General features: G+C 43.1%; 1 protein-coding gene across 7 annotated transcripts in view; it reads right to left on the bottom strand.

The window, feature by feature from the left end:
• The window catches only part of MYPN (myopalladin), a 66,173-nt gene that overhangs the window by 29,159 nt on the left and 18,731 nt on the right, over window positions 1–18,283 (bottom strand). For 6 of the 7 annotated variants that reach the window (XM_081862951.1, XM_081862953.1, XM_081862955.1 and 3 more), the window contains 2 exons: window positions 11,345–12,220; window positions 1,507–1,682 (listed from right to left, as the gene is read on the bottom strand). In XM_081862951.1, the coding sequence (XP_081719077.1) occupies window positions 1,507–1,682; window positions 11,345–12,219 (1,051 nt within the window). In that variant the 5' untranslated portion in view covers window position 12,220. Of the gene's footprint in view, window positions 1–1,506; window positions 1,683–11,344; window positions 12,221–16,577; window positions 16,697–18,283 lie in introns of those variants that run through there. The other variant, XM_081862954.1, reaches the window with a different exon arrangement.

Here is an 18,283-nt window from a genome sequence, read left to right as displayed (position 1 = left end):
CAATATGATATATTCCTTAAAAATAGTATTTCTCTTCCAGCTAAGGCTGTAATTGCTATTGCAAGTGTCACGGGGAAGGGCAGGACAGCACAAGGTTTGGTTTTGTATGCAAAAGTTCCTGTGCAGGACTGGGGAAGATTCCCTGTCTGAAACCCTGGAAATCCGGTGCAACTCAATATTGAGCTATAAAGTTCTGACTTGGTATAAGGCAGCATCTTATATCCTTAAGACAGTTTTGTCAGGGTGACAGACACCCATTTGGTATGAAGGTGCACTAACTTTCCAATACCATTTTGTGACTTTGTGGGCTGGGTAATACCTACTTTTAAACTGTTGGTTAGCTGGAGTGAGCATTTTTCTGCACTGCTTTCCACTCAGCTTCAATCAATGAATAGGTACTTTCCCCCTCCATGGCAGGAGCAGATAGGAATCTAGCACCATTCATAAAATGTGTTTTGGTTTGGGCACTGCCAATATTTTTGTGTAATAAATCATCATTCCCGCTTTATTTGTATGCCACTTTTACCCTACACAAAAATCATTCTTCAAGTGGGTTTTAACAAAGGGAACAACAATAAAGCACAAAACTAACAACAGGAAGAATAATTTCATAACAACAGCAATAATAAAACAGCAACATATGGGCTAATTCAACATCAAAAAAATGTGCTTGCACCCAACAGCGAAGTGGGTTTGCTTAAGACCACTTTTTGCAGCCAACATGTCTACTATTAAGGCATCACTGCTTTTTTGTGGTTGCATCACATTTTTAAAAAATTACAGCTGTGATATTCTTTGTATTTGGAAGCTGTATAGTATACAGAATATCACCTTCATGCCCTTTCATAGAGCACCCAAAAACCCCAAAACTGACCACTGCTGGCGACAGTAGTCTGGAAGAGGTATTGGAAAGGATGTGCACTTTCATGCCAAATGGGTATGTCACCCTGGCAAAACTATCTTAAGGGTATAAGATGCTACCCTATAATCTATATTTTTAAAAAAGTACTGTACAGCAGCAAGGCTATCCATCCCATCTCAGCCCATGTTCACACCAGACTGTAAAACAGTAAATTTAGATTATGTTTATCTGTCTGTATACCCATCTATCTAAAAGATTGTAAATAGGCTAATTACCCTGTGCCGTATCTATCCTAGCCGATAAGAAGTCTATCTCCCCTTCAGCACAGCTATTTCCTCCTCATAAGAACATAAAAAGAGCCTGCTGGATCAAGACAATGGCCCATCTAGTCCAGCATCCTGTTTCACATTGGCCAATCAAATATCTGTGGAAAACCAGCAAATATTGTCTATCAAATAATTTTAATTGAAGAAATAAATTCAAGTACCTGACTCTATCAAAGAGAGAACTGTTTGCATTCCATGCTCTTAAATCACTGATTTCCATTTGGAACAACTATGCAGCAAAGCCACATAAAACCAAGTTCAGAGTACAACTTCCTTTTGTTAATTATCAAGTGCTTTCTGTTCCAAAGAGGCCTTTACCTTCTACATAGATCTCTGCAGAAGTTGAGTCTGTCCCATAGATGTTAGAAGCAAAGCAGGAGTAACGCCCTGTGTCTTCTTCAAATGCTTCAACAATAACTAGTGAATGCAGCTGTCCTGACTGGATGATGTGAATATCTGGTGAGTTTTCAAGCTCTTTCCCTTCACAGTACCACCTGAAATGCAAGAGTGCTATTTGTCACTGTAATATCCATTTGACAAAGAGACAGGGTGCAAGCGCAACAGTCAAAACAACGCCTGATCACCCTAAGCAGCAACATACCTCACACAAAAGACCAGTGGCGTAGCGTGGGTTGTCAGCACCCGGGGCAAGGCAAGTAATTTGCGCCCCTTAACCCATGGATTTGCGCCCCCTAACCCGTGGATTTGCGCCCCCTAACCCTAACCCCCAGATGTTGCGCCCAGTGCGGCCGGCCCCCCCTGCACCCCCCACGCTACGCCACTGCAAAAGACATTGAAGCAAACAGAGGAATATCCTGAACTCTTCAGTTATTAATAGTAATAGGACCACATTTTGAAGAGAGCATATGGATCCTACTAGCTGATCAGTAAGTGGCACAATAGAAGATAGAACCGGTGTAGAGTAGTGGTTAGAGAGCTGGACTAAGACCACAGAGACTGAGGTTCCAGCTCAGACTGGAAGTTGGACCTGTCACTATCTCTTAGCCTAACCTAACATGCAGGGTTGTTATGAAGATAAAATGCAGAGTGAGGAGAAAATGCAGAGGGATCCTACTTGGATGGTCATTTCCAGAGGGTGACCCTGGCCTTTTAAATGGTGTGTGAGGGAATTGTTTTTGGTTGTTGTTACCGTGTGTATTTTTGTGTTTTTATATTGTAAAATGCACTGTGATCTTCGGAAGAAGGGCAGTATATAAATTTAATAAACAATAATAATAATAAAGTACTGTTCCCAGGATTCTGGGGTTGGGGGAGGTGTGCTTTAAATATACAGTGCATATGCTTGGGCTATGTAAGAAGTGCTAAGGAATGCTAAAACTCGACAAGACTAAAACAGAGCAAGGCAGATATTATTAGGGGAAGAATTAGAAACAACAATATACAAAAAGCTAAAGGCAAGGCCTAAAAGGCAAGGATGTCAGTAAGTCTTTATAAAATTATGCTTGATGCAGATATAGAGATAATGCTTCTCTTTCCTCATAAGGCTAAAACTCAGAGCTACTCAATGAAACTTGACTGGCAGTAGATGCAGGACAAAGAGAAATAGAAGTGGTTCTTCACCCAATGCTTTAACTTATTGCATTCATTGCAATGAGATGTGGTGATTGCCACTGGATTTAAAAAAGAATTGGACAATATCACACGCGCTGGATTCCGTGCTAATTTAGGGCTCCCCGGCACATGTGTATGATGTCATACAGCAGAAGGCGGCCTCATGGGGCCCGTTGCAGCCAAGGGAAGGTCTGACGGGGCCCACCACAGCTAAGTCCCATGGCCTGCAAAATATTGAGGGGGCTCGGCCCCCTGCTTGAAATTTTTGGGGAGGCCTTGGCCCCCTGCCCCCCCAGATGGTGCCCCTGGAGGATAGGTTTATGAGGGGCTATTGGCCATAATGGCTCAATTTAATCTCCTTGTCCAAAGGAAGTATAGAGGAGGCTGGGGAAACACAGCTAGGAGGGGTTGTTGCGCTCATTAACTGCTAGTGGACTTTCCAGAAGCATCTGTATTCTCTCTGTTGGGCACAGGAGGCGGGAGCAGACACTTGGTGTGATCCAGCAATTCATTTGATCTTATGTAGTACAGGAGGCAGGAGTAAGTGTAGGGCAATGCAGCTTATGCCTAATAAAGCAAACATGGAGATGTGTGAGAGATCACAATTGCCTCAAGTGATGACTTCCTTCCTCATATATGCATTGATAATCTATGCAGATCGGGTCCCTCCCTAAAGAGGGCACATATTGTGGTGAGACCTGGAAACTGACACCCTGTGATTGGTCAGCCACAACACCCAATTGGTAGGTCCCTCATAACTGGGTGCAATCTGGCGAATGGGACGCAGTCCAAACAGTTTGAGGGACTTATTTATGCCCATGCACGTGACCCAGAGCTTCCTCTTTCGGCGCGTGCATTCGGAACACCCGTCCACCTCTCCCTACTTTTAGGGCTTTGTGCTTGACCTTGCTATGCCTTCGTGTGTCGTCTGTCATTGGGACAGGGGCACGGCAGGAATTTCCCCCACTTGGCAGATTGGCTGTTGCCATTTGGGTTTCGCCTGCCATGTAGCAAATCATCACAACTTGTAAGGTTGTGGATAGGCTCTGGTTCAGGTGATAGGGATGTAAGAATGCTCTCGCCATCCCTATGTGAAGGGTATTCCGTTAAAGGAATCCAGGGACTCAATGGTTTGGTCAACCCCTGAGAGGAGGTTGTGCCCGTGCCTGAGTCGAGGGGGACATTTGGGTGGCAGAGATAGCCTGTTCCCGGCTTTCCACTTACCCAGGTGTTCACCCTTGGCTGACCTATGATGGAACACTTGGTCAGCGCTACCTGCATGGCAGGGAGCTAGTTGAACCAGAGCCTATGCAACCATTCACTTTCTGTAATCAATAAAGTTGTGGCCTAAATTCTGCCAAAAACCAAAACCAAAATTTGAGTCACGTTTACGTTTAGGGGGAGGGGGAGGTTTCTGGATCTGAACACGCAATTTTAAAAAAGTGTACACTCACACCATCAAGTGTGAAAATAATACATGTTTATTAAATGGATTTGGAATGCATGGCATGCAGCAGCTGAGGGCTGCAAACAGACTCCCATTTACTCTGTAAAACTAGTGTACTCCCACAGCTGGTTTGGAAAGCGTTAGCCACAATCCACATGTATCCTGTATCTAGACTGTAATTTCTTATGAAATACTGTGTTTTGGTATGTTTCCCTCCCAATCAGCTGTAATCCAAACTGTGCAAAAGAACAAAATCACTGCATTTTCAGCCAGTAATGTGTACACAGTCAACAGCTCATGTCATTTTTACATGTGATGTACAGGGATGTACATATTTTAAGATCAGATGGGAGACAACATTACACATTTATGAAAGAAGACACTAATTTGCTTTCCCCATCCCATGTGCAGAATAGCTTAGTTCTAGACAGACAAACTTTCAGGAACAAATCTGCAAACTTATTACAGAAATATAGGTCAGGAAGGAACTTATGATCTAGTATTTCTATATTCCTACCCAGCAGGATCTGTATATCCAAATGTTTTAATATATTTAATACCAATTCCTGTAGGTTGGCACAGTAGCAAAGCCACAATCAGGTTGAGTTGCAATGACCAGGGTTGTACTCATTCATATTTTTAGTAGATAGTTGTATTATGGTAATACCTTTCTCAATAAATTAATAGTTCTTGTTATGGACAGAATTCTATACATTTGTTTTGGGTTTATCCTTGTGTGTTATTTCTCATAAGCCATGAAATCTTGGTGGATGCACATGAATGATGAATCAGAGATGATGTATTCATCATTTTGATAGCCTGTATTACTCTATATACATCCACCTTTGAAATAATGCAGTCAACATTGCCATCAGCCTCAAGTCATATTGGTGCAATGCTGCTGGACAGGAAAATCTCCCTCTGTAATAATCAAAACAATCTGACTAGATACTCATGGTTATACAGTGACATTTAAAAAGTAAAGAAAGGAAGAAAAAAACATAACTCTAAGTGCTGCAGACAGGCTGCTTACACATCACCTGAAACAAGGAAACACAGTACAAAAGGACAGTGATTTTGATTAACTTTGCACACCTAATTTATAGGTAGAGGTGCATATTTAGAAATCATTGCTATAACTTAAGTATTAATGCAATGCAACTCACCATAGTGAGGAAGACTGTGACCAAGCGACTGGTGTGCCTGATTAGTCTCTTGTCCAGGGGCTCACCGCTGGTGAGTAAAGTCATGGTCCTCACTCTCTCTTCTTATGCTTATCATTAAACTGTTCTTAGCCTGGACAGCCCTTTGAACAGAGCATTGCCCTCTGCAAAGTAGGACACATGACCATCTTATGAAAATGGTGTTTGACCACAATCTGCCAGGTTGAACTGCTGCCTAGCAAAAATTGCTGCGCCATTGTGACATGTGGCATTGCATACCACCAGAGGATGCCATAAAAATGTGAAGTTGCTTTCTACTTAGTCTGACCATTGGTCCATCTAGCACTGGAAAGACGTTTTCCAACAGGTAGTGGCTCCCTGGTATCTCAGGCACAGGTCTTTTCCAGTCCTGCTGAGATCCTGTCCTGCCAGAGAGATTGTATCTGGGATGTTATATGTGCCAGGCATATATTCTGTTCTCTCCCCATTCCTGACTGACGTCTTTCCGCAGAATTCCACATCAACAAAAGCACTGTAAGTGTGCTGAATACTGAGCAGTCGCTCCTTAACTTCCAATTCATTTATGGGTTGGGATTAGACCCATAAATGAATTGGAAGGTAAGGAGGGGAGGGAAGGGAAGGGAAGGTTGTTCTGACCTGTAAAATCCTACATGGCTTGGGACTGGAGTACCTGAAGGTACCTCTTCCTATATGTAGCCACCCATGCCTTAAGATCAACAGCTTCCTTCATTCTGAAATAAGGAGGTTATCCTGAGGGACAGAGCCTTTTTGGCAGTGCCCCCCTGGTTGTGGAAAACTCCATAAGAAGGCTCACCTGGCACCCACATAAATGATCTTTTGGTACCAAGAAAAGTTTTTTTCTTAATTGTCCCAGCTGGGCCTTTTAATATCTTATAAGCAACATTTCAATATAATTTCATCATCATTGTTTAATATTTTCTCTAATGTTTTATCGTGGTGGCTTAGCTTTTAACTTTTCAACGTTAATTTAGTACGTCTGAAGTGTAAAAGCAGCTATGTTTAGCAATGTTTTGTTTTTTCATACTGATTTCAGTTTTTGTGTATATTTGTATCATTGTTCTGTTTTCAGGTTGTTGTTTTTTAATTTACTGTATGCTGCCTCTTCCATTAACCAGCAGTAGTTTCCCAATATTTCTGGCAGAGATCTTTTTCTGCTTGCATGCTATTGGTTTTGTGCATACAAATAACTTTCTCTACCTCTGAGCTATGGTCCATCTGTTCCCCAATTTAGTGCTGACAAATTCTAGCAGAACTCAATAAAAGAAAAATAAACTGAAGAAGGATGATGTATCTTGGACGAGATTGTGGCTGTGATCCTAAACATACTTATTAGGAAGTAAATCCCATTAGATGTCATTCAACTAAGTTTTACTCACAGTAGACCCATTTAATTAACATGACTAAGTTAGCGCCATTAATTCCAATGAGTTTGCTCTAAGTAAAAGAATACTACCCATTTAATTCTGTGGGGCTTATTTCTAAGTAAGCATTCTTAGGATCAGGCTGTGAATGTGGCTAGGAACCTTAAGTGCAGATGATCTGAATTCTCAAACAAAGCATGGTTAGAGTGTGCTTCTCTCAGGTATTCATGTGCATTTGCCAGAGAGTGCTCTCATAGAAAATGCATGACACATAGCCTGTTTATAGGGCTTCAAATCCTTTTGACATGGGTCAGGCTAGCTGTGTATGCCAAGCCAAAGTAAAATTAACCTAACAGAGGTGAGCTAAGTAGTTTGGAAAAAATGCAGGCACCTCTGAGTAGAGATGGCAAATATGGGTCACTTACAGCCAATGGAGGAAATGTCTAAGATTGTAAGACTGGCCTTACTAGGTTACACTCATGGTCCATCTAGCACTGTATTCTGCCTCGGTGGGCCAGCTCTGACGTAGTATATGGCATTCATGGGAAGCTTCCTGGAATGTTTCCTGTGGAAAATGCTTTGGGGAATATCATTCATCTCACTTGCTGAGAGCCAGTTACTGTGATCTGAGACTAGATCCCAAGCTAAAGAGTTCCAGTCCATAGGACTGGCAGATTCTAGGAATTATCGGTCTCGTTGAAACATTTCCACATTTAATATTGTAGTGAATGTCCAAAAGTTAGCAAATGTTGGTAAATGATATGCATGTATGAATGCTGACAATGACAAATTAATTTTGTGAATGCCACCCTGAATATACACCAACATTTCAGACATACAGAAGTGAATGCTGACATGTAGTTCATTGCCAACTTTGATTGGGTCTCTCTCTTTAAATGGTGAATTTTGGACAGTCCCTTTAACATATACAGCAATGGGGAATCAAAGAGCCAACCTTGTGGCTGCTATAGGGTAACAGAGGAAAATAGAGTAGTAATAGAATATTCACCTGCTGTTCACTCCTAATGCTGTTAAGAATTTAGGGACTGAACCTACAGGAATACCATCTGATTACATTGAATAATGCCACTGATAATTAAATCTGTCATTATTTTGTGTGCATTTTCTGAAACCTGTATCACAATATCCATACCATATAGTGACATCAGGTTCCCAAATCCACTGATTCCAAAACACATTCTAGTAAGTCCAATTCAATTTGGCGTGCATCCACTTACTACAAGGTACGAATTGTCCCTCACCAACCCTTACATTTATGAAAGGATTTAGAACCACAGAATTGTAGAGTTGGAAGGGACACAGAGGGTCATCTAATCCAACCCCCTGTAATGCAGGAATATCAACTGAAGCATCCATGACAGATGGCCATCTCACCACTGCTTAAAAACCTCCAATGAAGCAGACTGATATAAAACTTGATGCAAATCGAATTCTTGAAAGTGAGTTCACACATGCATGCCCATCACTTGATGACTGCTACATCAGGGAGTGACTTGCATATGTGAAATGACCATCACAGATCCAGCACCTTAGAGCAAGCATTAGTATCCTTAGACAATTATGAAGCTAAACACTATGGGTGCAATTTAATACCCAGCCACTGCGTAATAGGGCCACAGTCACATCTACAGCCCTCTTGAGCATGCTGACAAAGACGAAAGATGGTGGGCAGGCAGATCACTGTGCCAGCCTGGAGCAGAGCCCTCCCTGCCTCTAGAATGCCCCATTTCAAGGCTTTTTGTTGCTGCTGGTTGGGACTCTGCCAGAGAAATAGGGACACTAGCAGAGCTGAGTGGAAGGGCACCTCTGCACAATCAACCCCCCCCCATGCAAAGGGGAATTGGATTGGGCCCTAACCTTTTCAATGGGATAAATTCCCCCATTCATCTATGCATCACTGAGCAATGTGCTAGAAAGGGATGCCCACGCATATGTGAATCAGCCCTGAGACAGTTTGAATGCCTGCTCCTGAAAATCTCTTAGTGCTCCTCATCATATTATTATATTTAAATAGCACTTCAGGAGGAGGAGCAGCAAGAATCACTCCTTGAAGAGCTGCTCTAGAGGATGGAGGGATCCTCCTGGAACAGTGTGGGATATGGCAAAGGTGGGGTTGCCGGGAGAAAAAAGGAATCAACAAAAAACGTCTTCTTCCTGTGGATGCTGCTATTGAATCAGAATCCCTCCTGCAAATGGAAGGAGCCCACAGTAGGGTGGCCATGTGTCCGACTTTACAGAGGACAGTCCTTTATTTGAAGGGCTATAGAAGGACAGTCCCCTGTCTGCAGGTGACTTCTCTCTAAAGGACTGACCAATCAAAGCCTGGTTTAAAGATAAAGAACCACCAGAATGAATGGAGAAGCCTTGAACTTGAACTAGCACCTGGACCAGACAGTTTCCCTGATCACAGTCTTCCCCACTATGGTGACATGCATTTTATTTCTATTTAAGTTATAGCAATGATTTCTAGTTTTGCAGCAATAAGCAACTCTGGCTATTATTTTTTTGCTGATGCATTTCTTCTTTTTAGATAGTTTGTAAACGGCCCACCATAGTGCACAGTATGATGTGTCTGGATCCAAATACACAGATTTTTTCCAAGAACAGAAGCATTTTGCCATCTTTGCCTTGTGCAAACATATTTTATGGCTCAGATGACTCAGCCTTTCAAGTCTCTTTCCTTAAACTAATCTTTCCAAGCAATTATTGGTGTTTTATTTTTAAAGGGGCCTTTAACAGCTGAATGGGAAGCTATTACACAAGGAACTTTTCACCCTTCGCCTGGTAGCAGCACAATTACTTATACTGTAGCAAAAAACAACAAAGGACTTGATCACACATCACACAATGGAAACAATGTATGGACAATTGCTGTATCTGAGAAATTAAGAGAGTACACACCCTGAATGACATATCTGATACAGACAACTTTGTTGAAATATGGTACCCCTTTATAAAATATTCAAATGAACACCCTGATGACTGGCATCCACCAACTATGCACACAGACTTAAGGGGGAGAAATTGATGCAGTAGTTTTCTGTTTTGGGGTGTGGGAGTGGGAAGGAAGAAGAAGAAGAAGAAGAAGAGTTTGGATTTGATATCCCGCCTTTCACTCCCTTTAAGGAGTCTCAAAGCGGCTAACATTCTCCTTTCCCTTCCTCCCCCACAACAAACACTCTGTGAGGTGAGTGGGGCTGAGAGACTTCAAAGAAGTGTGACTGGCCCAAGGTCACCCAGCAGTTGCATGTGGAGGAGCGGAGACTCGAACCCGGTTCCCCAGATTACAAGACTACCGCTCTTAACCACTACAAAACCACTACAAAAGGAAATTAATCCTTTTGATTATGTTTATGTTTATATATTTTTTCTTGAAAATCAATAATTGGAACAGCAGTTGAATGTGCACCAACACATACACACACACACAGGCATAAACAGGCAAATATGAAGGAAATTCCTTGTCTCTTGAGTGATCTTAAATGTCTACCGTGGAGACAGATGCGCTGCTACTCCCATGTGTGCCTATAGGAATATAGGAAGCTGCCTTGAGTCAGACTATTGGTTCATCTAGCTCAGTATTCTCTAAACTGCCAGGAAGTGCCTCTCCAGGATTTCAGACAGGGTCTCTCCCAGCCTTGCCTAGATGTGCCAGGGATTGAACATGGGGCCATCTGCATTCAAAGCAGATGCTGTACCGATGAAGCATAGCCCTGCTCCTTGCAATGGAAAGCGCTGCATATGCAGTCCCTTCCCCAAGGAAATGCAAATGTAGTATGTGCATGCCTGCAGCTCCATTGACTCAGTTCAATTTCAGCTATGTACTTTCCATGTGTGCAGCGGTGATTTTCTTTCTATCTTTGTGAGGGTGACATCCACCTCTACTACGTAGGGAGGCAAATACCAGATAGTAACATTTTGGTATTTATTAAATATATGACCAAAACTTCATTTACTATTGAATAAAAACCTTGACACTTACGCAGAGCAGGCTTCAAGGGGTCTGCATCACTGGGCAGTTTCTATGCCAGCCTCAGAACTTCCTGTCCTTGCTCCTCCCCTTCCTCCTTGCCATGAGGAGGAGGCGGCACTGCTGCCACCCCAGCCCTGAAGCCCCAGCCCAGGCATGGCTTGCCTCCCTGCAGCTCCTGCCTCAATGAAGGAGCATGTCATGAGGGTGCCTTGTTGCGCCTCCTCAGAAATTTGCACCCAGGGCCTCCCTGCCGCCCCCCACTACATTACTGCATGCATGGTCATGCAGACTGGGCCCAGAGGAGAGGACAAGTGCATGGGCAGCTAGGGAGGAAGGCCCACTGAAGGCATTTTCATCAAAAGCTGCCTAAAACCTGTGACTGGCATCAATCTTATGCCAGTCACAAGTGACCTTTCCAAGGTCAGAGACAGAATAATTACTGGAGCACTGTAAAAGAGAAATGTATGGTTTTTAGAATACAATCTGAGGAAACATTGAGAAAACATTTAACTACTATACAGTAATCCACCCTCTGTGCACGCAAGCTATTACAGAAATAAGACAGGGACATGTTTACCTGATTTCAGGTGTTGGGATTCCTACCACAATGCAGTCCAACTGCACTTTGGTTCCTTCAGGGACCTCCCTGCTCTTCAGCTTTTGAGTAAAATGTGGTGGTTGGCCTATTGTCTCCTCAGAATAAAAAGATGCAGCTGGTGACTCTGTTGTTAACCCTGAACTTTCTAGCTGATTAACAGCTTCCAAGTCTGCCTGTGGAGGGTTATCTGGGTTTTCAAGTGAGTGCTCAGCTACAGCTAAATCTTGCGGTACTGGGTCACAAGGCCTTTCTCTGTTTTCAGAGAGATTTGAGAAAGCAGAACCACTGTCCTGAGCAGTCTTATTTTTAGATTCAAGTTTGCTCCTGTAGTTTTTGCATGTTCGGGGCCTGATTCTTTTTGAATTGTGTGCTTTGAAAAGAGAAGAAAGCTCCTCAATGAAATCTGCAGCCTTGTTGAGAAATTCCTTTTTCGACTCTGTCTCAGAACCAAATTGTTGTTTCCTTAGGCTGCTGTCTGAAGTTGGTGAAGCTGCCTTAGATGGGAACTGCTGTTTGTTTGAAACTGTATTTCCAGAGTTTTTCAACTCAGAGGGAAAGAACACATGTATCTGTTCATCCTGCTTGTTCTCAAGTGGATCTTGATTGATGGCTTGCCTTGCCAAGTTCACACTTTCATCCAGCTCTTCTTGGCTCAAAAAGGCTGAAAGATCAGGAAGGTCCTCTTGGCTAGCCACCTCGTCTGAAGGCCCCAAACTACTGCCACGATGGAAAGAAAGTGGAGATGGTTCTGATCTGCTTCTTTCACTATTCCCTTGGCGGTTGTTTTCAGCTAAATAGCTCTCTCTCAGTAGTTGAGTTATCGAAGTAGAAGATTCTGAAGTATTGTCTTGCATGCTGTTAACAAAGAGTACAAATAGGACCATAACCTCATAAACAGCAAATCTATTCCTGGTATTGAATTAAAAAGGAAAATGGGGATGTGTCTACTCTATTACCCAGGGACATAGCAAGTCTTGAACCCATCTGATGTCCAATTTCTATATCCTTGTGAGCCTCTCTATTCTCCAAATGGTACGGCAGAGGCTGAAGGTGCATTTTGCAGCAAAAACTGCCCCCCCCCCAAATTCCATTAAAAAAAATTGGTGCCATGAACTTATTAAACTGCCTTATATTCATGAATCCTTCAAGCCTACTGTAATAGGTGTCTCTGCTTTTAGACAGAGGTCTTTCTAAGCCCTGCAACCTGAGATCCTTTAAACTGGAGATACCAGGGATTGAGTGCTATTAACCCACCCTAATCAAGAAATTCCTTCCACTGAGCTGAGGTCCACCTTAGCAGGAAGTGAATGAAGAGTGCATGCACTCAGACAATACATACAAATGTATGCATTTTACATGTTGCATGCATATAGATACCCAATCAAAATGCAATGCAAATTACAGTGTGAATTATTTCTCTTTCTTACAACATTAAAACTTTTTATCTGCCTTACAAGACAAACTGTGGACAAACTTCTTAATGTACCTTGATTAAAAAATTGGTGAGGCTGCCTGGAACCAGTTAAAAGTAACCCAAGGTCTGCTACTTGGTCATCCCCAATCTATATGAAAACCTTTCCACTTGGAATGCTGTTTACATGAGACTGTTCTTTCAATGGCACTCTAGACCATGGTCTCCTGAAATCCTTATGTTTCCCTGAAAAGCATGTTGTTTTTTACCATTGCTTTGGGATTTTGAACTGTGGCTTGAGGTGGACAGTAGTACATATATTATGCATATATTCGAAAGAATGTATTCATGTGATACCTATAAAACCAAAACTGATGTTTAAAGGTGTCAGAAATTAGTTACATACATTTATTATTGGGGGGGGTATCTATCTATATAAGACAAAAAGGGCCAAATGTGACTTTGCAATCAACATCCAGGGTTTTAAAAAGGCAAATAGCTTCAGTTGATGGGCATGGAGAAGAATTAACAGAATCAGAGCAGGTATTGTGAGAAAATTTAACCACTTCCTCCCTTGCTGCAGTCCTGAGGAAAATCTATCTTCTCAAGCTAGTGTTTGTATTGGGAGGAAATTCCTCCACTGGTGCCAAACAGAGATTTTCTGCAAAACAAATAATGTCACTGGAAGAACTAATTTTCTCAGGGCCACAGCTGGGGAGGAAATTGTTGAGTTCCTTTTCCATACCTTCCCTGAACCTATTAATTGGCAGCCACACTTCCTTAGTTTATTCATAGAATCATAGAATCATAGAGTTGGAAGAGACCACAAGGGCCATCGAGTCCAACCCCCTGCCAAGCAGGAAACACCATCAGAGCACTCCTGACATATGGTTGTCAAGCCTCTGCTTAAAGACCTCCAAAGAAGGAGACTCCACCACACTCCTTGGCAGCAAATTCCACTGTCGAACAGCTCTTACTGTCAGGAAGTTCTTCCTAATGTTTAGGTGGAATCTTTTTTCTTGTAGTTTGGAGCCATTGCTCCGTGTCCGCTTCTCTGGAGCAGCAGAAAACAACCTTTCTCCCTCCTCTATGTGACATCCTTTTATATATTTGAACATGGCTATCATATCACCCCTTAACCTCCTCTTCTCCAGGCTAAACATGCCCAGCTCCCTTAGCCGTTCTTCATAAGGCATCGTTTCCAGGCCTTTGACCATTTTGGTTGCCCTCCTCTGGACACGTTCCAGTTTGTCAGTGTCCTTCTTGAACTGTGGTGCCCAGTTTGATTGCATTTTTTTAAAACCTGCATGTTAAATGCAAAGATACATTTAACATCATGTATACAGTAGTTTGGCCCTTTGAATTTCTGAATAAAGGTCAGAGAGGGGTTTGTGAAAGCAATCCATCTAATTCAGACGCAATGCCTCTCAACTGGCTGAAGGGTGTCAAAATGGCCAGTCTTGTCCCTGTGAAGCAGCAGCTGGTCTGCAGAAGACCCGGAGCTGCGTAAGAAATTTTGACCAGCTTTACTGTGCAGCTGATTTAAAGAGGAACTCTTGAGCCAACTGAGCAGTTCAGTCAAAAGCAGCCAGCTGGGGTCTTAGGAATAGAAGAATCACTGCTATGTTAAGTATACCATTAAAAGGGGGGAGGGGCTTAATGCAGCAAAAACACATGTGCTGCGTGCTGCATGTGGAACTTACCAAAGTTCTACATTTGACACATGGATCATCAGAAATAAATTCCATAGGTTAGCCTGTTTGGGGTGGGTGGTGCTATCTGTGCTAAAGACAACAGATAGGGGGCTGGAGAAAGATGATAAGTTTTTCATAATTGAAAGTGATGTGCTAAGAGTAATCTTTAGTGCTCATGTCCTCTCTTTTTTCTTTCTTTTTTGCCTCTTTTTTCCATAAACTGAACTAGGAGGGTTTTTATTATTATTGTCTATACCCAGAAACAATCATGAGGTCAGCATACCTGTCAGAGGCAATGATGCCTCTCCATGGTGTCTCCCTTCAACATACTGAAAAGGACTACTGCCTATTTCCAGGCAGCATTTCCAAGTCTGCCAGAACAACTCTAACATTTTCTAATCCAGGGTCACACACCTAACAACCACATTCAGCAGCATCAGAGTCTGACTCCTGTCCAGAAAGCAACCCACTAGCTATGCTCACATTTTAGCAAAGTTCTGTAATCTAAGTGTGTAATATCTCTGCCTTGGGGTGTTGCGGTGGCTGACAATTTGGATGAAAGGAAGAAACATTTTGGAACTGGGATACTAGAAAGCTGTGCCTGCTAGTGACTAAACTGACCTACACAACAACTAAGTATTAAGTATTACCTAAGAAGCAAAGAACAAAAATCATGATGCAACCAAAGCATTTTAACTTCCAATCAATTTCAGTGGGCAAATGGTAACCATGTGGTTAAGTCCCCCAGTAAAATCAATAGGACTTAAAGTGTGGTTACCCTTTAGATGAATTGCACATGAAATAAATTTATCTGGTCTTCTTCTGGGGTACATAAGAACATAAGAGCCTGCTAAATCAGGCCAATGGCCCACCTAGTCCAACATCCTGGCCTCACAGGGTCCAGCCAGATTCCTAAGGGACACCTGCAAACAGGACATGAGCAAAACTGCATTTTTGGCCACCTGTGATTCCCAGCAAAACAACAACACCCCACCACCACCACCATAGGATTTTTCATGAATAACTATTAAGACTCTTGACCAATTAAATAATGTTGAGTTGATTAAGCATCTTCATTTTAACCTATGAATTGGCTAATTCAATGTACATGAATCTGCATATTATAAAAACCCCAATATAGGAGCCTTTTTGAGAAAAGGTAAGAAGCAAAATCTATAATGCGACAAACAAAAGCTGCTATGGATACTTAGAAGCAAGGGCAATCCTGAACATATTTTTAAAAATTCCTGTTACAGTAACATACTATAACCAAAATAATCCTTAAAAATAAACAAATGTACATTGTGGCTCCACCAAGTAAAATTTGCTCTCACTTATTAAAATTGGCCCCTACTGATCAATCAACTAAAACTTCAGTTGATTAACTTACAAATGTCACTGCTCAAAGCTTGCAGTTCTAGTGAATATATTACATGGATTAGTAAAATGTAAGTATGACTAGACAGATAAATGTAATCAGTACCTCTAATCCCTTCAAGAACATCCATCGCTACAGGAACCCTGCCTGGCCTTGCTCAATAATTAGTGTAAAAGAGGGCTATGCAGACAGACAAGAGTAGATCCAGATGGGAAAAGGAAGGATGATGCTTTAACAACAGCAAAAGAAGCTACTATTTTCACTGCTAAGCAGATTCAGAGAGAGACTGCTTTCATGCAACATATTTGCTCCATACATATAGCAATCTAAGGGGGGAAACGTCTCATGCGCATGTAATTTCTGAGTTAGCCCTAAGCCTAAATCTTAACATTTTATTGTGGATCATCTAGGTCATAACATTCTATCAAAACTTTGCTTGCTATTCTGGCAAAGATAAATTCTTTTGCCCTGTATTTAGTAAGGGAGAATCTAGCTAGCAGTCAAACTACAGCACTCTGAAACATATTTTGCCCACCTCACTTTTTGTTAATTTTGCCTGCAACATATGCAATAATCAAACGAGAAAAGGTGTCAGTTTTGCCAATAGTCTGCCTTGAAAAGATCAGTGGTGCAATCTTAAGCATATATCTTCAGAAGTAAGTCCCACTGTGTACATATATGCTATACACTCACCTGGGAGTAAGTCCCATTAAACTGAGCAAAACTTACTTTTGAGTAGATGTGCATCGGCTTGTGTGGCAAGTGTTACAGGCAGTTCATGTTTTTAAATGACCCTGTCCTATGCTTCACAAACCCTGGACAAAATCAAGTCATGCCCACTGTACAGCCTGTAGAAAACAACCTGACTTCAGAGGACAGCAAACTCAAAACTAGTGATACCCACATACTGCATGGGGATTGGGATGTACCAAGTCCTCTTGACTGAAATCACTTACCGTATTTTTCGCCCTATAGGACGCACTTTTCCCCCTCCAAAAATGAAGGGGAAATGTGTGTGCGTCCTATGGGGCGAATGCAGGCGCACCGACCCCTCTCGCTCTCCAGGCTTCAGGAGAGCCCCACCGCCAGCCCCACAAACTCGGGGGACAGAAGGAGAGGCGCAGCACGCCTTTCCCGCTGTCCCCCAACTTGGTTAGAAGGCTGGCGGGGGGGGGAGAAGCCTGCTCCTCCCCGTCGCCAGCCCCGCAAACTCGGGGGACAGCGGAAGAGGCGCAGCACGCCTTTCCCGCTGTCCCCCGACTTGCTTAGAAGGCTGGCGGGGGGGGGGAGAAGCCTGCTCCTCCCCGTCGCCAGCCCCGCAAACTCGGGGGACAGCGGAAGAGGCGCAGCACGCCTTTCCCGCTGTCCCCCGACTTGCTTAGAAGGCTGGCGGGGGGGAGAAGCCTGCTCCTCCCCGTCGCCAGCCCCGCAAACTCGGGGGACAGCGGAAGAGGCGCAGCATGCCTTTCCCGCTGTCCCCCAACTTGCTTAGAAGGCTGGTGGAGGGCTTCCCCCTCCTCCAGCCCCGCAAGCTCCCAGAGCGATGCCAAAGCTGCACGCAGCTTCGGCATGGCTCTGGGTCCCATTCTGGGGGCTGGGGGAGGGGGAAGCCCGGGCTTCCCCCGCCCCAGCCCCGCGCCTGGGGTGGAAAAATAATTCCCCCCCCTTTATTCCCCCCCCCCCAATCTAGGTTCGTCCTATGGGCTGGTGCGTCCTATAGGGCGAAAAATACGGTAAATGCAAAAAGACAAATTACCAGAATGTCTGGATGGATCCTATGATAAGTTAACTTAAGGAAACTAGGAATAAAAGTTTCCTATCTCCTCGGCCCCACTTCGCCCCATTCCAGAAATGCAGGTGGCTGAAGCAGGAAGAAGAGGATAGGAAACTCTTCCTGCTAGCTAGCAGTGGGCCAAACAGAACCAGCACAGGGTGTGATCTAGGGAGAATCTCAAAGACCACATAAACAGGCTGGGGGCCACATTTGGCCCTCCAAGGTCCCCCAACCCCGTTCTAAAGTTCTGAGTTGCAGACAGCAGCCAAGTTAGAACTTTCATATTTAGAGTTATCATATATCTATATCTATATCTTTATTATGGTAGGGCTTCTGTGCTTTTGAAAGAGAAGCATAGCCAGCAAACGAAGCAGTTCCCTTTTCTGAATTTTCATATTTGAGAAAAGCTCCACCAGTTGATTTCTGCTTTTTACAAAGGCACAGCTGCTCTGCCAAACATGAAATTGGCAGAATTACTTTAATAATAATAATAATAATAATAATCAGATGCAGAATTTGAAAATGCTACCTCTCCATCACTTGTCTAACCAGAAGGCAAGGAAGAAATTAACTAGCTTGCCACCCAGGCATCATCACACAGTAATTGATCTTTACCCTCAAACCCAAATGAGAAAACCACAACAATGCTGTGGTTTAAATG

The sequence above is a fragment of the Podarcis erhardii genome, assembly GCF_964252035.2.
Source record: "Podarcis erhardii genome assembly, chromosome: 5".
Taxonomy (NCBI): Eukaryota; Metazoa; Chordata; class Lepidosauria; order Squamata; family Lacertidae; genus Podarcis; species Podarcis erhardii.
The sequence above is the reverse complement of the archived record's forward strand: the minus strand, read 5'-3'. Positions and strand labels throughout refer to the sequence as shown.